This window comes from Salmo salar, chromosome 26 (assembly GCF_965601325.2).
Source record: "Salmo salar chromosome 26, fSalSal1, whole genome shotgun sequence".
In the NCBI taxonomy this organism is placed as follows: Eukaryota; Metazoa; Chordata; class Actinopteri; order Salmoniformes; family Salmonidae; genus Salmo; species Salmo salar.
The window spans coordinates 16,394,215-16,417,924 of record NC_138316.1 but is presented as its reverse complement, the minus strand read 5'-3'; the positions used below and the strand labels follow the sequence as shown (position 1 = coordinate 16,417,924).

Genomic DNA, 23,710 nt, shown 5'->3' with positions numbered 1-23,710 from the left:
CGAGCGCTCTCAAACTTCCCATCATTCTGATTACGGTAGTCATTTTGTCACCCTCATCATGGCAAAGACACGGAGAAATGCATATGATGCAGTTTTCAAGTTGAAGGCGATTGATCTGGCTGTTGGAAAAGGAAATAGAGCTGCTGCACGGGAGCTTGGTCTTAATGAGTCGATGATAAGACGTTGGAAACAGCAGCGTGAGGAATTGACTCAGTGCAAAAGACAACTAAAGCTTACTGCTAATTTTTTATTTTTTGTTACAAGCCGTGTATCGTTAAAGCCTGTGTAAAGTTCATTTGTTTCAATGTACCGGTAGGCACCTGCGGCTTAGACATGTGCGGCTTATTTATGTAAAAAAAAAAAATTATAATAAAAAAAAAAAAAATTGTAATTCAGTGGGTGCGGCTTATTTTATGTTCGCTTAATAGTCCAGAAATTACGGTATAATATAATAACACACAGAAATACGAGCATTAGGTCATTAATATGGCCAAACCCGGAAACTAATCATTTCGAAAACAAAATATTTATTCTTTCAGTGAAATACAGAACCGTTACGTATTTTATCTAACGGGGGCATCCCTAAGTCTAAATATTGCTGTTACATTGCACAACCTTCAATGTTATGTCATAGTTATGTAAAATTCTGCCAAATTAGTTTGCAACGAGCCAGGTCGGCCCTAACGGTTGCATATACCCTGACTCTGCGTGCAATGAACGCAAGAGACGTGACACAATTTGCCTAGTTAATATTGCCTGCTAACATGAATTTCTTTTAACTAAACATGCAGGTTAAAAAAAATATATACTTTGTGTATTGATTTTAAGAAAGGCATTGATGTTTATGGTTAGGTACATTTGTGCAACGATTGTGTTTTTTTCACAAATGCGCTTTTGTTAAATCATCCCCAGTTTGGCAAAGTTGGCTGTCTTTGTTAGAAAGAAATGGTCTTCATGCAGTTCGGAACAAGCCAGGCAGCCCAAACTGCTGTGTATATACCCTGACTCTGTTGCACAGAACACAAGAGAAGTGACAATTTCCCTAGTTAAAAGAAATTCATGTTAGCAGGCAATATTAACTAAATATGCAGGTTTAAAAATACACACGTGTGTATTGATTTTAAGAAAGGCGTTGATGTTTATGGTTAGGTGCAACGACAGTGCTTTTTTCACGAATGTGCTTGTTAAATCACCCATTTGGCGAAGTAGGCTGTGATTCAATGATAAATTAACAGGCACCGCATTGATTATATGCAACGCAGGACAAGCTAGATAAACTACTAATATCATCAACCATGTGTAGTTAACTAGTGATCATGTTAAGATTGATTGTTTTTTATAAGATAAGTTTAATGCTAGCTAGCACCTTACCTTGGCTCCTTGCTGCACTTGCATAACAGGTAGTCAGCCTGCCAGGCAGTCTCCTCCTGGAGTGCAATGTAATCAGCCATAATCGGTGTCAAAATGGAAATTACCGATTGTTGTGAAAACTTGAAATCGGCCGTAATTAACCGGTCATTCCTATGAATCGGTTTACCTCTAATTCTGACATTTCACACCCTTAAAATAAAGTGGTGATCCAAACTGACCTAAGACAGGGAATTTTTACCAGGATTAAATGTCAGGAATTGTGAAAAACTGAGTTTAAATGCATTTGTCTAAGGTGTATGTAAACTTCCCACTTCAGCTGTAGCTATCCCCTTCCTATCTGAATGAATGTGGCCATTTCTAGCAAGCAAAATAAGTGATGTCGATTTTGTTTGTGTACTGCCATATGTCAATAACATAGCTACGTTTGTCACTGGTGCGGGCTAGTAAATATCCTATACCTAGCCATCTACTGTAGACAAAAAGCTAAAACCGGGGAGAGGGGGAGGAGAGTATTCACTTGCTCATCTGCTGCTGGCTTGATAATGTTCACGCAAATACATATTTCCACATAACTGATGAATTTACATTTTTGTTCTATAAAGACTAATTGTGTCAATATGTTGTGAATAGTGTAGAAAATTCCTCAGCCCTTTCCATATTAAAAAGTGATAGTGCCACTTACAGCTCACCATGTACAGTAGGCTACAGGCGATATGTTCCCCCACCATGTACAGTAGGCTACAGGCAATGTGTTCCCCCACCAAGTAAATCATAGAAATTTTGATCTTGCATTGGGGGAGCATGAAATGTAAACTAACAAAGATATTTTAGAGTTAAAACCCATGTATATTTAACCTCTACGGGATCGGTGCCCCCCAGGACGTTTGAGCTAACATGCGCTAATGTGATTAGCACGATGTTACAAGTACAAGAACATTTCCCAGGACAAATATGCCTTATGGGCAGAAAGATAAAATTCTTGTTAATCTAACTGCACTGTCCAATTTACAGTAGCTATTACAGTGAAACAAAATGGCTTTGATTGAGGAGTGCACAACAACAACAAAAATGTATCACGGCAACTGTTTGATACATTCACCTCTGAAGGTAAATCATGTACTTACATTCAGTTATCTTGCTCTGATTTGTCATCCTGAGGGTCCCAAAAATAAAATGTAGCATAGTTATGTTTGATCAAATCAATTTTTTTATTCAAATGTATGAACTAGGTTCTACATTTTGAACCCCTGCTGTGCCTGCCTGCCACCCCTTGAAAATGTGGGGAAAAAAGGGTTTGACCCTTAAGAGGTTTTACGCAGTAAGACGAGAGGGTGTGGTATATACATTTTTACATTTTACATTTTAGTCATTTAGCAGACGCTCTTATCCAGAGCGACTTACAAATTGGTGCATTCACCTATAATATCCAGTGGAACAACCACTTTACAATAGTGCATCTAAATCTTTTAAGGGGGGGGTTAGAAGGATTACTTTATCCTATCCCAGGTATTCCTTGAAGAGGTGGGGTTTCAGGTGTCTCCGGAAGGTGGTGATTGACTCCGCTGTCCTGGCGTCGTGAGGGAGCTTGTTCCACCATTGGGGTGCCAGAGCAGCGAACAGTTTTGACTGGGCTGAGCGGGAACTGTGCTTCCTCAGAGGTAGGGAGGCGAGCAGGCCAGAGGTGGATGAAGGTAGGTATATGAGGTATATGTCCAATATACCATAGCTATGGGCTGTTCTTATGCACGAATGCCTGGATACAGCCCTTAGCAGTGGTATATTGGCCATGTACCACAAACCCCGAAGCACCTTATTGTTATTATAAACTGGTTACTAACATAATTAGAACAGTACAAATACATGTTTTGTCATGTACGGTCTGATACCACAGCTGGAACCATTACATACTACTATAAAGAAATTCTAAACTGTGTGGTTCGAGCCCCGAATGCTGAAAGCCATGGTTTTTCAGACCGTATACCACGATTATGACAAAACATGTATTTTTACTGGTCTAATTACATTGGTAACCCATTTATAATAGCAATAAGGCACCTCAGGGGTTTGTGAAATATGGTCAATATACAGCTGCTAAGGTCCGTGTCCCAGCATTCCACGGTGCTTCTTGCCTAAGAACAGCCCTTACATGTGGTATATTGGCCATATACCACCCACCCTCGGGCCGTACTGCTTAAATATACAGCACCAACTACATACATCTGTTATTAAGGACCAGTATCTGCTACCTGGACTTTAATTGTGGGCTCTAGAAACAGTTCCCATAGTGACTGCAGCAGCCCATTCATTCGCCCTCACTACTAATTGTTTGGTGGTGGCGGTGCATCGTTACATAACATGTGGAAGGTATGGTTAGATGAGGGGATGGTCGATCAAAATGAGTGGAAAGTGGGAACACCACGCACACTTCATTGAAATAGCTAGTTAGCTAACTAGACAGTCTTCTGTCAAGTAAATCGAATTGTCACTGTTCAAAATGTTTCTGATTCCTTCGTGTAATGGGCCAATGCTAGTTGCAATTCAAAAGGTCCAGAGCTAATTACCAACTAACTTTTTCTATGTCCATGGACGGGCAACCCTAACCAGGCTTGTATACACAAAGTGGGCGGGAAATTAAAGCTTGCTACCGAGCACTCGTGTCCAGGTAGGAGGCCGTAAAAACAGGACGCCAACAGTAACTTACTAGCTAAACATCACGCGAATTCCCAAGCTATTAACAAGTAACAAACATCGTTCGAAAACAGCGCGCGAGGTTAGTTCACGTTAGCTAGCCGTGGCGGCTAGCTCGCTAGCTAGCAAAAAACACAGTACCTAGATAACTAGCTACTGTACCTGCCATTCCCCACTGTCCATTTTCAACTGAGAAATGTTAGCGGTTTAGCTATGCAGTTAGCTGTTAGAACATCTAGCTAACGAAATTAAACCTAGGTTGCGAGAGGCTGGACAAGCAATATTTTAGCCCCTTCTGTCCAAAGACAAATTTGACTAGCTAGCTAGTTGCTAACATGAGCAAAACTTAATTAGCTAACATTACCCAAACTTTGCTAGCTGGTTAGCTACCTAGCTTGGCAACATGGATCTAGTCAATTAGCTGTTTTAGGCAAGTTAACCAAGACTGTTGTAAATGTACAAGAAATCAACCCAAAATTTACAAAATCATTGAGTAATTTTCCGCAGCAAAATGGTTACATGTTAGCAAACCAGGAGGCCGAGATTTTAGCAAGACAGAGGGTCAAGTTGGCTGGCTAGCTACTGTAGATTGCTGTTGTCCATGCCTTGGGGGCGAGAAAGGAAAATATTTATTTGTACGTCACTCACACATGCCGAAAGACGCTTGAAATAATCCCTACTTACTTTACAGTACTCCACAGTATCTCCAAAACGAGTTGACTGATCAAGCACTGCTGGCTGCTACGGTGCGGACAGCAGCTGCTTCTTTTTCTTCTTGTTTCCTCTCTGCTTTGCTGTTTTTATGAACCGTCTAGTAGCTGATACTGCGATGTGCTCACAGACGCCATTTCCCGCCTCCTCACGCACACTCTCTCGATGCAGATACCCGGATGACAGAGGACCGCTTGTGCCAGAGGCGTCAATGAGGTGGTTCGTTTTTCTGGCCCGTGTACCCCGGTGAGAAGAGTTTGAATCAAATCAAACTTTATTTGCCACATGCACCGAATACAACAAGTGTAGACTTTACCGTGAAATGCTTACTGACAAGCCCTTAACCAACAGTACAGTTCAAGAAGAAGAACATATTTACGAAGTAGGCTCAAATAAAAAGTAATAAGAATAACGAGGCTATAATACAGGGGGCACCGGTACCAAGTCAGTTGAGGTAATCTCTACATGTAGGTGGGGGCGAAGTGACTATGCCTTCGGGTGAAGTGATTGCATTCATGGTGGAACCGGGCTGCTTCCGGGCGTGAGCCAGGTGCCCCGCTCTGGCGGACAGCGAAATCGGTTCAAAACAAAGGTGACGTTAGTTATAAGTCCGTTTTTGTGTTTTCACATTCAACGGGAATTGCTTTGGATAAAACCCTTTACCTGCCTTCCCAATGAAAACCTAGTTTGAAAATTAAAACATTTATTTTATGGAAAAGACGATGCACCATGCTGACATGACCAAGCCGCGCAGATTACTGTTTGATTTGAGAAGGGCGCTCTCCCCTCCCGCTTTCACCCGATGACGTGCCGGGCCATTGCCCGGTTCAACACGGGCCAGTGTAATATAACTCATTTTTTCCTTTGCTTTGGCACATTACTCACACCCCTTTTATTTGAAAAACAGTACATACCGTTACCTGGTCCTGAATCCCCCGAACACCCATAAGTGTGGTTCCTCTCCAGGTTTCTTCCTTAACGGGTATTTTGTAGATTGTTTCTCCATTCACCTTGTTGGTTTTTACTTGCAATTGCTTGATATTTGGGGGTCTTTTATGCAGACTAATGAGCTTTTTATTTATTTATTTGTATTTATTTCACCTTTATTTAACCAGGTAGGCAAGTTGAGAACAAGTTCTCATTTACAATTGCGACCTGGCCAAGATAAAGCAAAGCAGTTCGACAACATACAACAACACAGAGTTACACATGGAGTAAAACAAATATACAGTCAATAATACAGTAGAAAAATAAGTCTATGGACGATGTGAGCAAATGAGGTGAGATAAGGGAGGTAAAGGCAAAAAAGTCCATGGTGGCAAAGTAAATACAATATAGCAAGTAAAACACTGGAATGGTAGATTTGTAGTAGAAGAAAGTGCAAAGTAGAAATAGAGATAATGGGGTGCAAAGGAGCAAAAGAGAACTGGAAAGAGAGACGGCCAAAGGAAGAATTGGCTTTGGGGGTGACCAGAGATATACCTGCTGGAGCGCATGCTACAGGTGGGTGCTGCTATGGTGACCAGTGAGCGGAGATAAGCGGGGACTTTACCTAGCAGGGTCTTGTAGATGACCTGGAGCCAGTGGGTTTGGCGACGGTTATGAAGCGAAGGCCAGCCAACAAGAGCGTACAGGTCGCAGTGGTGGGTAGTATATGGGGCTTTGGTGACAAAACGGATGGCACTGTGATAGACTGCATCCAGTTTGTTGAGTAGGGTATTGGAGGCTATTTTGTAAATTACATCGCCGAAGTCGATGATCGGTAGGATGGTCAGTTTTACTAGGGTATATTTGGCAGCATGAGTGAAGGATGCTTTGTTGCAAAATAGGAAGCCAATTCTTGATTTAACTTTGGATTGGAGATGTTTGATGTGAGTCTGGAAGGAGAGTTTACAGTCTAACCAGACACCTAGGTATTTGTAGTTGTCCACATATTCTAAGTCAGAACCGTCCAGAGTAGTGATGCAGGACAGGCGGGCAGGTGCAGGCAGCGATCGGTTGAAGAGCATGCATTTTGTTTTACTTGTATTTAGGAGCAGTTGGAGGCCACGGAAGGAGAGTTGTATGGCATTGAAGCTCGTCTGGAGGTTAGTTAATACAGTGTCCAAAGAAGGGCCAGAAGTATACAGAATGATGGCGGTTACGATATCGTTTAGGACCTTGAGCGTGGCTGAGGTGCACCCATGACCAGCTCTGAAACCAGATTGCATAGCGGAGAAGGTGCGGTGGGATTCAAAATGGTCGGTAATCTGTTGATTACCGACCATTTCGGTAAGGCAGTGTAGGATGGATTAGAAAGGCAGTGTAGGATGGATATAGGTCTATAGCAATTTGGCTTTGATTCAAATGTAATTGATTAATTGAAAATACTAGAAATGTTACGGTGGCTTTATGGCCATTTGAACTGAATCAAAAATAATCTGGTGATTTGATTACAACAGGCTTCTGGTAGCACTAACAAACTCAGCAAAAAAAGAAACGTCCTCACTGTCAGCTGCATTTATTTTCAGCAAATTTAACATGTGTAAATATTTGTATGAACATAAGATTCAACAACTGAGACGAACTGAACAAGTTCCACAGATATGAAATTACTAACAGAAATTGAATGTGTCCCTGAACAAAGGAGCGGTCAAAATCAAAAGTAACAGTATCATAACTGACCTTAATTGCCTACCATCTAAGCTGTTAGTGTCTTAACGACCTTTCCACAGGTGCATGTTCATTAATTGTTTTTGGTTCATTGAACAAGCATGGGAAAGTGTTTAAACCCTTTACAATGAAGATCTGTGAAGTTATTTGGATTGTTACGAATTATCTTTGAAAGACAGTCCTGAAAAAGGGATGTTTTTTGTTGTTGCTGAGTTTAGTATATACACTCAGTATCAAAAACATTAAGAACACCAGCTCTTTCCATAAGACTGACCCGGCGAAAGCTATGATCCCTTATTTATGTCACTTGTTAAATCCACTTCAATCACTGTAGATTTATTGGCGGAGACAGGTTATAGAAGGATTAAGGCTTGAGAAATGGATTGTGTATGTATGCCATTCAGTGAGTGAATGGACAAGGCAAAAACATTTAAGTGCCTTTGAACGGGGTATGGTAGTAGGTGCCAGGCGCAAAGGTTTGTGTCAAGAACTGCAACGCTGATGGGTTTTTCTACACTCAGTTTCCAGTGTGTATCAAGAATGGTCAACCACCCAAAGGACATCGAACCAACTTGACAACTGTGGGAAACATTGGAGTCAACATGGACCAGCATCCCTGCCACAATCACATGCAGTTTTCCCATTGCCAATCAGTCACCTTTTCAGATAAAGTACAGTTCACATGCACATTCCCAAGAGGTTAGAGAACAAAATATATATTGTTAACAAATCATGGATCAAAAGGCATTCAGGGGGAAACAGAAACAATTGTTTAATTACTTGTGTCAATGACCACTTAATGATTTATTCTTCAGTATGAAATTATAAATTACCCCCAAGATCAGTGATACCAACAGCTTTTAGTAATCCACAGCAGATCAGTAACACGTTGGAATTCGAGGGAAAACTTGGTGGGGACAGGTTCACTGGTTCCACAGTTTTATCTATTAGCATCTAAATTGTTCAGTTTTGTAACAATTAACTACCCAAATATCTTAATTACATTATGATCTTGAAAAACCAAATCAGCAGTGTACATTCAATATGCCGACCTTCCATATGAAAAAATTTATTTAAAATAAATCACCAACTTTCAAACAAACAAAACTGATTATGCTTATTATTTAAAGGAAGAATAGTCCTTTGAGTCCTACAGTTAAAATAGAAACAATTCAAATATGTACATCTATGCCTACTGTAGTCCGTTCATAATAGCAGGACAGATCTGCATTTAGTCTTCCACAGGATTCCTAATTCTAAACTGGTCTAAGTATTGCCTCCAGCTTCAAGACGTTCTTCAGGTTGATTAATAAAAATTACATGCATTAATAGCAACAGCATAATTGTAAGACAGAATGAGCACTTTGGAGTGGTATGTCTGACAGAAATAAGGTGAACCATGAGAAGTCCTTGGCATAAGCGCTGCGTTGGTTGGCGCAGCTGTGTTTGAAGTGTGGGCGTCCATACAAGAGTCCAACAATAAGAAAGTGCCAAAGAAACTGTCCTGTCAAATTCATTGACACAGTTTGGAGCAATAGTTCAGTTTTTTTTTCTTTATCAAGCAACAGCTGTCCCACATCAAAGGGAAACATATTCCTTTTTTTAGGTAAAGACAAGTCAAATTAATGTTGACAATTTCAAGCAATATGCCATGCCTGCCAGTCTAGGTGATCAGGTCAGCAACAGTCATCCAAGACAGCGAGGTTCTGGCCCAAACTGGCTCTTCCAGACCACTTCAGTCTATTCTTACAGCTGACAGTTCATTCAAATTAGTAAACAAAACAAAAGCCTTCATAAATCGGTCATGGGAAGAAAAAAAAGTACATTATATCAATGTAATCGCTAAGGAATTCTAATACCAAATAACTTTTAAAACAAATATAGTTGCAAGTCAACGGCTGCACAGAATGATATTATCATGAATTGTTTTATAGATTCAATGATACATGGTTTTAGGTCAAACTGCTTCATGGAATAATAATCTGTAATCGTATCTTCAGAATTGTCCATTGCCATAAGAGACGCACCTAAAAACAACTTCGTGATTTCAACCAGTCCTAAGAATGACATCCGTAGCATAATTGAAACAATGCGGAGGAATAAACGCTTTTGTTCAAATTTTCTATCCCAGATCCTAGAGCAAGTTGATAAGGTTTACAGAATGTCGATGGCTTGCCGTCTCTTCCCATAGTCCACTGCCCGGTCTCCCTGCATGTCTCGATCTTCATCATCTGAAAGGAGATTGACGACAGAACAAAATCAGGGAGTAGTCATCTCTCTCATCCCTACATTACATCTGCTAGATAGATTTCAAAAGGAAATCCCAAAAGATTATCACTAGGAAATCCCAAAAGATTATCATTAGGAATGCGCCATAGAAGAACAACACACTGTACGTATTAGTCTGGTCCCATATTGGCCATAGAATTCCTAACACTACTTTTATCACAGCCTGTTCAATGGCAGGGACAACAATAGCCGTTATAAAATGTCAATATCAAGTGGTTAAATGACTAAGCACCTACATGGATCTACCTGGTCCATTAAAAAGGTTAAACACACAAAATACTTCACAACCTAACCTGTTGCGGAGAAATTAATGACAGCTGTACAATAATGATAAGACAAGAACGCACATGCATTTAAAAACTTCAAGTACTACCCAAACACAGCATCTACTGAAGGTGTACACAGAGATGACCAGTGGGCACAAACAGGTGGTGGAGCACAGATAGTGGGGAAGCGCACGGCTGGATGAGGCATGCAGACATTGGAGTCACAAAGAACCATAAGTCACTGAGGGGGAGAAGTGCCCCCACCCACATGTAGAGGTATAGGGCTTGATTGTGGTATACAATGATGGGAGGCTTGCCCTCCAGCCTAAAATGACCCACTGAACAGTCCTCAGGCTTAGACCCTGAGGGGCGGTTGGTTATGGATGTTCCTGAGACAGGAATGGTGGGTAACTCAGGGTGCTGTGAGCTCTGGCCGAGCTGGTGGTACTCGGTCTAATGCAGGGACAGCAGGAGTGGAGGAGGGAGAAATGGTGATACAGCTGGACTTGAAGACCCCTGGCCTGGCTCACCTTGGACGTCTTCCTCCCCACCATCACCATCCTCTTCCTCATTGTAGGCCAGCTCGGCCTGCTTGTCCGCCTCGTACTCACCCACGTTCCCATCGTCCCCATTGTAGTCCGCCAGCTTAGAGCCGTGCTGCGGATCTACAGGGGACTCGTTCTCATCAAAGAAACGGCCTGTAGAGGCAGAGAAGGGCCCCATCAGGAAGGGAGGGAAGCAAAGAGATTGTGACAGAGTCAGAAGAGAAAGGCTGGAGAGAGTGAATGAAAGAGGATGATGAAACTAAGAAACAGAGGGGATGAAGGAGGAGGTGATTGGTTGGACAGTAGGTATGGGAGGGAGGCATAGTGTATATGTTTAAGGGGATTTTTGGGACGACAAAAAGAGTCATTGGCAATGAAGTGATATGTGTAAAGGAACTTGGGAGGAAAACATGACGAGTGTGTGTGTGGTGCAGAGAGTGTGAAGATGAAGCAAGGAGAGGGGTAGCTGGCAGGGCAGCTGGTTGGGGTATTGTTTGGAGTAGGCAGCGAAGGGAGGGAGGGAGCAGAGCTGAAGCCAGGCAGGCAGCAGGAAGGAACACCCTGAGACCCTTGAAGTCAGGCGGCCTCTCCCACTGTGTGCGCACTCTGGCATCTGGCCATCTCTTTCAGTCTGTGGCGACAGCACCTCTAATATGTATGACTTCATGAGCAGTGTTGAGGAAGGTTTGTTAAAACCCTGATAGCTAGGGAAGGCAACCGCTTATAGTAGACCTAACGCAGCCTTGAGAAAGAAAACTCTAGATAGGGCTCAGACTGTAGAATGCGTTCAAAAATAGCTTATATAAATTGTAAAGGTTATGTTGTAACCTTGACACATCTGCAAGTGAGAGAAGCTCTTCTTACTGGGACGTTGCAGCTAAAGGACAGAGGAAAGACAACCGGTGTCTCCATGTGTCACATCTCCTGTATACTGAGAGGTACTCAGTCTCCCCCGCCCATCCCCACCAGCCTTTGGAGGCACTCACTCTGTCTGTGACGCAGGGGCTCAGCAGGCTTGGGGTCTCTGGCGTGCCGAGGTTCTATAGGGTTGGGCACCTGGGCAGGGTTAGGAGGCAGAGGCAGTCCTGCCCCTTTCCTCTGTACACCATCTGCTTTCATCACATTGGCAGGAGCTTAAAAGGAGACAGCGAACCAGAGGTAGCTTCAATAATGACTTTTTTCTGTTAGAAATATTTCACCTGAAATTTGGTCATCCCTTTTGGGCTTTTCATTTTTAATGTACAGTAGAGAGGTTTAGGGTGCACTCTCTCCTGTAGTACGGAATGTGCTCCTCCACAGAGAGCTAGCCTACAGTCTGAAGGAGCATGTTTTCAATCTCCGGGAGAAAAGGATGAATCACCTTTAAAAAAGACAGAGGTTGCCAAACAGAGAACAGAGCACTGTGCCAACAATACATTTCCCTCCATTTTCTACACAAACATTCCATGAAAGAAAAACCTGAACTGAAAACAGGAAGCCAGCATGGCTCACGTTTTATAGCAGCTAGTGTGAAGTTGAAGAGAGGCCAAGAGCAGCGGGGCCTCTGCTGCACACAGCCATTAAGAGCCCAGTCAGAGCTGTACCAAGGCCATGGCCTCAGGTCTCAAACTCAATGACAGACACACGATAACATGTCACCACTAAATCATTACTGCATAACTGGCTTTGTCTCTGGGCAGCAAAGCTAATAAAGTAAACTGAAAATGCAAATATGTAGTGTGTGAAGTTTGAGTTGACATACCTCTAAGCGGTCTGTGCTGCTCTCCGAACTCATCTGCCTGGATGGCTGCCTTGTTGTCCTCATCAAAGAGGATGGGTCTGTCTGCCACCGCCTGGGGGGGCTGCTGCTGGAGGGCCCCCGCTCGTCCCTCCATCCCCAGCCCTAGGACCTTGTCCTGGATCTGGAGCACAGGCCGGTCCAGAGAGAGGTCTCGACCAGCCCCCTCACCTGCCCCAGCTCCCATACCGGCCCCCACCTCTCTTAACCCAGTATCAGGTATCTCTATGTGGTTCTGGGTGATGGCTGGCTTCTTCAGGGCTGGAGAGCATGAGGGGAGGAGGACAGTTCCAGTTGAAATTTGACAATGATATTTTACACTAGTCTTACTGCCAGAATCGTTATCAAAAGTAGAATAACCAGAGGGAATAAAAACTCACCAAATTGCACATCATCTATTTTTCCCACTTCACTGTCCTCAATACCAGGCATGCCAGCATCACTGCCAGGCTTGCCCAAATCTATCCCAGGAGGGAGAGAAGAATGGATGGGGTGGAGGGAGAGAGGGTGGGTTAGCTCTGAAACATTACAGAGGCAGAATGTGGCAATATGAGCTGGTTGTAAATGTTACCTTTGAGGTCAGTGTCTCGCTGGTGTGTGGCCACAGTTGGGTGCTCTCCTGCTGTCTCCACCTCAGTCCCTCCTTCTGCAGCGCCGACCTTCCTGCTATCCAGCACACTCTGCAGAGGGCAGGAGGGAGGGAGAAAAAGACCGAGGGGAGAGATTAATATAGTCACCTTTACTATTGCTGGGTAAGCCACAATGACTAAGTGCAGAACTGCTGACATCCAGGACAAAGGACATTCCACAGAGAGTATGATCTATGAACACCAACAGGGGGTGGTAGACAACCACTTACATTACAGGGGAAGGAAAGGCAGGGACATCATGACTAGGTGCTCTGACAGAGGGCCTCACCTTTCTCAGCTTCACCGCCTCCTCCTCCAGGGTCTTTTTAGCTTCTTCATACTCGTCCATTAGTTGTGTGATTTGACGCCCACACTGCAAACTATCAGTCACACAAACAATTGGTTAGAGAAAAGCAATGAAGCGCTTGTCAAAATTCACACCAATGGCTATATCGGTGCGATAGTCATCATAACCTCAACTTTGCTGTGATTGAGAGCCTAGCGCAAAAACATGAAAGATGTGTTGAGAGTTCATTCTCGGTACCGCTCATACTCCAGCTTCCTCTCCAGGTTGGTGCTGTTCTTCTTCACCTCCCTCAGCTGGATCTCCTGCCTCATAAACTCCTGTTTCAGCTCCTTCAGCTGCTCTACACCCCCCCCACCCCAAATAACACACTATAATCTTAGGGTTCATATTCTATGGATAAATGCAATTTCAACCATGCAGTGATATCAGGCTACAGCTTTAGTGTTGGACAATCATTCAATAAACTAGGAATGACAACATTGCAAATCTGTTTGCATTAGAGTCCACTTGGCACATGGGGGACTTGAGATAAAACATCTTAACAGCACTAACAGCATTAAGAAAACTGCTGTTACTGCTACAGGCTCCATCTGTGGTAATACAAGCCCATACTGCTTTCGGCTAGCCTAGCCTTAGGACTCCAACAGAAGTGTGCCCTCTGCTGGCCAGTGTCTGCTCTTACCTTTCAGCCTTACAATCTCCGACATCTGTGCTGTCACGTCACCCTGCACCTTCATCTGGAAAGGAGAGAAAAGAACATCTGCCTGAGGAAAGGTCACCAGAACACTTTGTTAGCAGAACTCTTTGTGCTCATCTTAATTCCAAACACAACCGGTTTAACAGGACATCTACATTATTACATGGCTGAACTAGCCTGACTGGAAAGACAGCATTTTGATACTATGTTCAGATGCAATAGCATTTCAAATGTCCGCTCGGCCACAGTAGAGATATCTAGCTGCATAAAAAAGGTTCTGTTGAGTGAAAAGTCTGCTTGCAAAACACTCCCATCTCATTCATTGCGTCTGACCAGCCGAGTGACTGGAGGACCATCCGCAGCCAGATACTGAGTCAGATCAGATGGAAGAGATCCTAAGGAACAGCCAGGCTGAGGCAGTCAGAACAGACCACAGAGCAGCAGCCTTCATTAGATCTCCTCTACCCTTCATAATGAAGCCTGATGGAGAGAGACCCATCTATGTCTCACTGTAATAGGAATATTTAAGAGAATAAAGTTCACATTTAGTTGAGTGATTAACACAATGTTTAGCATAGTTATATTCTCTTTCTGTAATAGAGAAATGGTTTCTAGTGTTCTGTGACACTTGGGTTGATGTCACTAAACTGAATGCTGTATGTTGGATTGAACTCACATCTGTTCATAGCGATTGACGCCAGACTGGAGGTACAAGGACACACTGATTACGATTGTATTCTGTAGCAGCTGACCAAGTCCATGCCTTTTGTTTTGACTTCCCAATAGCCTCTCGGGATTAAAGAACAGTTGTCTGCTATTCAGGATATAAGGGCCGTCTCAGAGAAGGCCAGTTGGACATTTTCTCTGCTTCTGTGTTAGTGTCTCCCTGTTGCAACTTGTAATAACCTGGATTGATTTTCGATTGACTTTGTGACTGCTCTTTTGTACACCTGGAAATTTATATTACACCCCCAGACTACTTAGAGTGAAACCACTTTATTGGCCCATTACACATTGACTGGCTAAGGGGTTATTACATTTATTTTCATACATGTACAAAGACAAAATTCAATCCCAAGTGTTTTTTGTTGCCTCAACCAGAGGAGAGCGGCTGTGGCTTTGAGGTAGATTTAGGGAGCGGTGGGAGGGGTGCAAGGCATTGATCTCAGGGGACTGAGGGGAGGAGGTGAATGGGAAATGCAGCTGGGAGAGAAACCGAGGACTGAAGGCCATCCCCAGGGCGCTATTTGTGCATGCTTAGAGGGACAGAGAACGTGAAGAGTCTACATGTCTGGTATCTGTATTCTGCACATTTGTGTGTCCATATACGCAAGTTTGACAGACAGTCTGCGTGGCCACACAAACACCTGAGCTGTATTAACGTGTATTTATGTATACAGTTACCGTTGTATTGAACATAATAGAACACAGTAAAAAAAAGAGGCGAGGCAACATTATGCTACACCAAATAAGAGTAGGTATTTGCGTTCTGTACTCAACATCTGTGGATTTGTTACAAAGGCATTATGAGCTTAACTTATGTATACATCCTGTGTTCAGTTTCATATTTGTCTAATTCTGCAATGGTTATACTATACACCGTTGCCAGATGTAGCCTATTTCAAAAGGAGACAAAATCCTAATTTGTCCAGTTTGCTTTCCTTTGTCCCGTCTTTCCCCTCCCCCCACCCTTGACCACAATAAAAAGAGTCATCATCGCAGCTCTCCTCATTGGCAGTACTAGTCACTGAGGGAGCCACTGCACATGCACAGCCTAATACTTGGTATCCCCTCCTCTACCATGCACAAAGTAAATGCATTCACTATATAGAACAATAATACTTGTTAGATGCGGCGCGTCATCTCTGCAATACCCATCTTTTTGAATATACCAAAGCATATCTAATTGAAAGCACTCAAGCTGTCCAAAATCCAACACAGGCCATATAGGTCCAGTCAGCTCAGTGGCTGAGAGGCCACAGACGGCAGACGGAGTGAGAATCTGTCAGATGAGAGAGAGTCTGTCCTCCTGAGCCCCTGACTGATCCAGACAGGCCCCTCTCTGCCCTCCACCCAATTACACCATCTCCCTTATCTGGGGTCTGACTAAGTCTCTACAGCCCAGCCAAACATGTAACCACTCAGAATGAGCAAAGAAAATTGTCATAAGTGTAAGGACAGGAGATCCCAGCTGCTAAAAACACAGGCAAAGGACCATCAAACCTAGGAGCTTCATAGACCTACTGTATTCTACCATCCTCAATGCATGAAATGAACATCAAAAGACAAACATCAAACCCAGCCCGGAGAAACCAGATCGATTTGAGCATGGTGCAAACACCAAGAGGATGCCTTGCTGGCTGGGATTACCCTTCCCGGGTGGCAAGTAACCATGTGTCAAAAGAAATCCCTACTTTGTTTGCCTGCCCCATGTGTGTAATTCAATACTAGTCTCTCCCAAAGAAGATTCTCTCTCTGATAGCTCCATTGGCCCAGTAACTAAACATTTTATAGTCGTGTGGGATAGTGCCTGATAATCCTGACTGTGACGTCAGTGTGTTAGGCTGCTATCATGCCTGATATTCCTTATGTGCTCCTTTTTGTTCATTGAAGGGAGTGAAAGCGAAGGAACCGCTCAATGAGTAAAGGAACCGTTAGTTATAGGCTAAGGAGGGAATAGTATCCAGTCGGGCACCTCTATATGACTGTCCCAGAGACAAACGCCTCCCCCACAAACGAGATTCACATCCCCATCAGTTGCCACTAGCCACCAATCAAAATCACAGGGGTGGATTCTCCAGGAGGAACCAAGGGCTTGAATCAAATCCACAGAGGGAGGGAAAGAGGGGCTCGGGACTTTAATGAGGCAGAATGCACAGAAGAGGAGTGTCAGTAATTACAGCATCAATGTCAGCCATTGTTGGGATAAAAGCTTCATGCTGTCACCTTCCCTGTAGAGAGACACCGAGTGCTTCACAGTTTCTCCACCAAATCTGCTGTGTGGAAAATAACAGTGGTCTTTCTTGGCACCCACAATGCACACTGCAGATGTGGAGACGGAAACATGAAAGCAAAGCACTTCAGACAATTACATTGTGTTGCTTCTCTATCCTTTAGCCCTCTCAGCAGTACTAGAATGAGAGGAGTAATGGCATAACTAGGCTATGCTAATACAGCTTGATTACTACTACCACCACAGTAACTCAAATCACATTCCTGATGTAGTGTGTGACTGACAGTTGCTAACACACCCTGTCCTTGGTAGTGGAGTTGACAGAGTGAAAAGGAAGCCTGTACAGAATTAAAATATTCCAAAACATGCATCCCATAAGCTAGTAAAGTTTTATTTTTAAATGGGCAAATATAGAACAATCCAGGTGTGCAAAGCTCTTAGAGACTTACCCAGTAAGACTCACAGATGTAATCACTGCCAAAGGTGATTCTAACATGTATTGACTCAGAGGGTTGACTACTTATCTAATGAAGATATTGTTTTATTACATTAATGTTCCACAAATGTTTGAATTTTTCCTTCCACTTTGACAGAGTACTTTGTGTAGATCGCTGACCAAAAAAAAAAAATACAATTAAATCCATTTCAATCTCACTTTATAATAACAAAATGTGGAAAAAGTCAAGGGGTGTGAATACTTATTGAAGGCACTGTATGGGCTAAACCACCCCATTGTGAAATTATGATTTCACATTCACTGTAAACAACGTAACTGACACAAATCAGCTACTTTGACCACTTTCCCAACAAGTTAGACAAAATGTTACAGGGTATGACATATTTATCTACTTCTCTGCTACTCAAATCTGGAATATCTTGTAGAGATTTAACGATATGGCTGTTTCAGTAATTTCGCCAACTTTCCACTGTTGAATTAACTGCCATGGAACTTTTCAGAACTTTCAAATTATAATGTGGGAGCACAGTCTTAAGCATGAGAAAATGGATGTTTCTCAATATGCATGCTACCGTGCTCTACACCCAAGCTCCGAGTGCATTCTCTGAGGACGTTCTCGAGGACGAGAGTGTGAGGACGAGAGTGTGGAGAACGGATAAAACATTGCATTTGAGAAGCACTGGCAGTACTTTATAACCTCATGCTGCACCTCCACTAAACCTTCTTCCAGCCAGGACAATGGCAACAATAGAAACGAAACAAGACATACACAAAGCAAACTTACTTAACTAGCTATATGTGAATCATAATAACTAGCTGGCTAGATTCAACAGGAAACATGACCTAAAACTGTTATGCAAGGTAGGTAGCTAGCTAGCTAAAAATTCTTTGTGGCTATCTGGCTAGCTAACAGTAGTAGCTAGCCAGTTATCCCTATTGACTTACTATGGGCTTGCAATCTACACACACACACACACACACACACTACAGTGGGTATTGTAGGCAGGTAGACATGCCAAAATTAACACAGCATGTATTTATTAACGTATCAAGATAAAAAAAACAATTGTAGTCAGGCAACATATAAGATGTGAATAAGCAACATTTCATTCCGGTGTATTCTCTCTCGCTTCAGCTCAAATAATGACCGCCATGGATTTCAAGAAATGTTCTATCATTTTTTATGTGGTTGCGTCACATTTCTGTGCATACTTTCAGTTGAAGCTTGCGTCGATGCATGCTTCAAAATATGTACAAACAGAGCACGCATTCGAGAAGTGCCCTCCGTGCTCCGTTTCGCATACATTGACTTGGACTCACCCTCCGACCGCTCTGAGCACGGTAGTATGCATTTTGAGAAACACCCAATTAAACGTAATTAATGACAAATCTATAACTCATATTTCTATGTGAATTTGGCCAGGGTTGCCCAAAAAGTACATATTGCAGCTTTACATTTACTTTAAACTTGAACAATGCCTCATTGTCTTCTGTACTCTATTGTTACAGTTTGCATATACACTGTGGTATTGTAAAAGAGTGGATAAAAGTGTAGTAGGCGAGCCAGTGTAGTTATTTGTAGGGATGCACGATATATCGGTAAGCATATCGGAATCGGCCAATATTAGCTAAAAACGCCAACATCGGCCCAATATCAGTTTTAAACATCAGCATTAAACTAGACGTCAAAGCTGACCTGCATACCAATATAACGTAGATGACGTAATGACGCCACAAAAAAAATACAGAGCTACACAGAACAAAAGTAGAAAAATACTAATAATACTTCCAACAACTAAACAAGTTCAAGTTGAGCAGCCATTTGAAAGACTACGAAAAATTCAGCAAGACAACTCAAAGGCGAAATTCATTAACGCCAAGATAATGGAATTCATCGCCCTAGACAATCAACTGTTATCGGTCGTGGATGATGTTGGCTTTCGCTGACTGGTCGAGCACCGGTACACACTACCAAGTAGGCGATATTTTTCCAGACGTCGCCCTACCGGAGTTACACAGTATTGTTGAAACTCACATCCATGAGCTACTCGCTATGGGCGTCACTGCTATTAGCTTCACGACTGACATTTGGACCAGCGATGATGTCAGCCCCATGAGCATGATGAGTCTGACAGCACAGTGGGTTGATGAGGATTTCGTAATGAGGAAAGCCGTATTGCATGCTCAAGAATGTGCTGATTCTCATACCGCTGCTGCCATTTCAATGACATTTGAGAACATGTTTGAAACATGAACACACTCCTAGCTCCAATCGAACAACTGACTCGAAAAATAAGATCAACTGCGTCTGCAGCAGACGTGATAGCCTCTGTCGTGGCATTGTAACGCCTGCTCAACAAAACTGCTGACAGACCGTGGGGTTAAAACTTGCAAAAGTACTCTACAAGAGGCTGTGAACAAGCGATTCGGTGGCATTCTCTGAGCCTCTTTACTCTTATCGCCACGATGCTCGATGCTAGGTACAAGGACCACTACTTCAATGCAGACAAGAAACAGGGTTTACGTGAAATATTAGACAGCTGGACAAGGTGGAAACGGACACAGTGACAGTGCGCACCAAGGAAGAGAGGCCACGGACAGACAGAGCTGAAACTCCACTGCTTGACGTGTATGATGAAATCCTGGTTGAGACTGAACAAATGAACAACGAAACAGCACAGCAAGAAAGTGAAATAAATAGGTTTTGATTATGTTTTACTGGTATTGGAGACAAACGTAAATGCCAACAAAATAACTTTTTGGTCTCTGTGTTTCAACTATTTAACTGTACTAGAATGCTTACTATAACTTTTTTTTTGGCAAGGAAAATATTGGATATCATTATGGACCAAAATTTCATGTCAGTGCATCTCTAGTTATTTGTGAAGAAATGTGATCTAACTGCCCCACAATCCAAAGTAATAAGGATGATAGTGTAGTCTATCAAAGCAATCAGACCAATTATTTGACAAAATTTTACTTTTAATATATTTAACTGCTTGGCTTAAAACATTTTAAACTTCTTCCACTAACACAAAAACACTTGTAAAGAGTTAAATTGGTGGGACTTGCTTTTTCTTCATGGAAAATTACCATTATTTTATGAGAGAAATAAAGCAATCATTATCAAATTCTGAAGACTGTAGACTGCGTCTAGCCAGTCCATGATGTGGGTCTATAACCTAGCGCACTACGGCAAGACAGACCGTTCTTCAGACAGTCACTGCTTCATCATGTTCACCACACAGACACACATAAACCTGCTCTGCCCCTCCACCAAATCAAATAGAAAGGAATATTAGAAAAGATGTGCCATTGCCTGCACTTAGCCATGATTTATCCAGTTGCATTCAATTTCATGCTATAGCCCAACTGTCGTTTAAAAAAAAAAAAAAAATTATGAGGGGCGCAATAGGGGCATGTTTTATGGGTACATAATCACAATAGGACTAAGGTTGACATCGCCCAACCCTAACACTGGTAACATCCTGATACGGGACAAAGAGTAGATTAACGCTGGGGAAAATCTGGGACTGGTCTTACACTACGACATCCCTCATGTTGAACAGAAGATTTGCACTGTTGGACACCGTTAACATTCAGGAAATGAGCTGTAATTCAAATATACAATCCGGTTTGGGCATGGCTAGCCCACACAATCTGAAGAGCAAACATCCGTGTGGGTACGGAAGAATGCAAATGAAAGGCAGGCCCTCCCCCTCAGCTGTTCTCGCCACACCTCCTATGCAATCTGATGAGGCACATAAGCATACATCGAGGTGGTTGGGACAAGGAGGGGAGAGGCAGACTGACTGTAGTAAGGGTAAAAAGAGGCTGATCCCCAGCACTGGGCACACAGATGGGCCCCAGCTGGGACTCATAACCCCCATGTCAGCAGGGAGGGAGACTTTACCTCCTGTAAAATTACTAATATAAGTGCACAAATACACACCAATAAACAATTTGCAAACTGCAATGCCAGGTTAGCAGGTGCTATTGTGATGGGGAAAACTGAGTTTAGCTGTTATATGATATGGCTTTTGAAATCACCTTTGAGATTCAAAGGATCTGATGGCTATCATAGCTTAAGCAGACAAAATAACCACTTAAACTAAAATATTGTTTGAGTATAACCTAAATTTAAAATGACATCAAGACTCATTCCTTGAGTTAAGTACATTTAAAAAAAAGTGTCACTTAGGTTGTACCTCAAACTCATCTGAGGCTTAGATAACAACAATGCACTGGGACAACACACTTTCAACTTTGGCTTGCTTGTGTGTTTGTTTTGAGCATTCAAAACGTTGCTGGAGACTGCTCAGCCTTTACCCATGTTGGTAGGTGTCACTAGGTTGACATCACAGGTTTAGCCCTCTACTGTAATACAATAGGATGCAGGTGCAAGGCTACTTTCCACCTGTCAAACCTCTGGCACAGTTAGTTAAAAGCCTGAGATCTCCCGGAACTAGGAAGCATAGGTACTATGGATGGATTTAGTCCTACCTAGCTTTTCATCTGTGCACTTTTTGATCAGTACTTCACGAGCCTGCAGCTTGCCCTCCAGCATGCTGTTATCGCCATCCTTCTGATCAATCTGTTTCCTGTGCGTGTCTACCTGCACCATCAGCTCCGAGTTGCGCTTCTCCAGTCGACTGCGCGCAGCGTCGGTCCGCTTCACCTGTGTCTGCACCTCTGCCAACTCGTCCAATAGGCGCCCTTGCTTGTTGGACACAGTCCAGTAGTTGAAAGACAGTATGGCAATGATCACCATCAATGCGATCAGGATGAAGGACGGGAGACGGCCTCCCCGTCGGTTTGCGCCAAAGCCAACCATTTCAGAATGTATTCGATAATTGATCTAGAAAACTAAATAAGCCTATGCTTCCACTGGTAAACAAATTGGACAGCTGACATGCCGTTCAATTACGGCAAGCATACAGCCACTGAGATAGTCAATAAAGAAAGCATTTGTATCAAACCCCAAACGAGTTTCTTGCATTAGTTAGCTGCATGGAATGTGGGGAAGAGTTATTCACGCGCCTTCCCTCTTCCGCACAGTCTTGTTTGCATTCATCCAACGACGCTGTCAGAGGATGAAATGCATCTGCAGCGACGTGGCCTAAATGCAACAGCAAACGTGGAAAAACACTAGCCAAGCATGCAAGTGCCAAATTATTTAGTTATCTAACGAGTCCAATGTCAAAATATCTGAACGATTCTGGTGGGCCCTGAATCGTTTCAAGATAGATAGAAAAAGTGTATTTATCCACCAAATCGTAAACCTACAGTAGCTAGCTAACGCGTTAGCAACCTGACTGCATTAACAGATTTACCAAACTGGTTTGGCTAGCTGCTTGCACTGAAAGTGCTAGTCAGACACTAGAAAGCAACTATTGCCATCCTAATGATACATCTTGATTATGGATCTTAACTATGTATATAGAAAATACTGTCTTCAAACGTTAATCTAGCTAACCTTTATAGCGCTATCCAATGCAATTCAACGTAGTCGCTACCGTTTAACTGCTAATCATTGGAGCTACTACGCGAGATAGCAACATAGGGTAGCAATACGTTCTTTGTAGCTAGCTACTAGACTCATTGAAATAAGGTTACACGTGGTAAACGCTTATTTTAGCGATAGATAACAATTTCCCTTGCTAGTTTGCGGTCATATTCCTAATCAGATCCGTTTTGTTTTACCCCTGTCCCCACTCTCGAGTCTGTCTTGTCTGTTGATATGGTTACTTTAGCTACTTCCACCTTGGCTTGGCTGGCATATCCTCCGTTGTTGGTGCCTCTTGACTCGTGGATACGAAGCGCAAGCGATGTTGAATTCAGTGATTAGCTATATCGTTATAAAAGGTTAGACAGTTAACGTTACATTGACAAAAGACTGGCTAATGTAGACACACAATACAATCTAGTTTGTCAAACCACCAATTTCAGATTTCTGAAGTGTAGCCAAGGCGTGCAAGGTGCATGGTTGGGTTAAAGTGACAGTACAATTATCCAATCATGACATACGTCTTGCAATAAAAAAACACATTCTATTGGGTAGCTCTTGCAAGTTTGGAAGCACATTGGATGAGAAAAATGACATGGACGGGGTTTATACAGATCATGAGGAGGTGTTGGATTCGGATTTCAAACGCGCTGAAGTTCCGTGTTCGTAGGCAAGGCAGCACACAGTGGACAGAAATATTTATCAAAAGTGCAGGGCCGGTTCCAGGCATAAGCGAAAAAAGTGGTCACTTAAGGGGCCCAACCAATTATTATATATATTTTTTGACTCAGTTAGTGTCTCAACTTACTATTAAAGGTGCAATATGCAGAAATCATTCCACCATTTCCTGGTTGCTAAAATT

At 42.8% G+C, this 23,710-nt stretch overlaps 2 protein-coding genes across 4 annotated transcripts in view; both read right to left on the bottom strand.

Moving 5' to 3' along the window:
- Window positions 1–4,982, bottom strand: part of LOC106587242 (CTD small phosphatase-like protein 2-B) — a 29,886-nt gene extending 24,904 nt beyond the window's left edge. The window contains exon 1 of the mRNA XM_014175444.3: window positions 4,744–4,982. The gene's annotated coding sequence lies outside the window, so the exon portion shown is untranslated. The remainder of the gene's footprint in view (window positions 1–4,743) is intronic.
- Window positions 4,983–7,254: 2,272 nt separating this feature from the next.
- golm2 (golgi membrane protein 2) lies at window positions 7,255–23,350 on the bottom strand. 3 transcript variants are annotated; one of them, XM_082969284.1, is made up of 10 exons: window positions 21,852–23,350; window positions 13,918–13,974; window positions 13,473–13,575; window positions 13,218–13,308; window positions 12,871–12,979; window positions 12,680–12,760; window positions 12,264–12,560; window positions 11,509–11,655; window positions 10,508–10,675; window positions 7,255–9,653 (listed from the first exon to the last, which is right to left on the bottom strand). In XM_082969284.1, exons 1-10 carry the CDS (start codon window positions 22,174–22,176, stop codon window positions 9,577–9,579), a joined length of 1,455 nt encoding a protein of 484 aa, XP_082825410.1. In that variant the 5' UTR covers window positions 22,177–23,350; the 3' UTR covers window positions 7,255–9,576.
- Window positions 23,351–23,710: the final 360 nt, after the last annotated feature.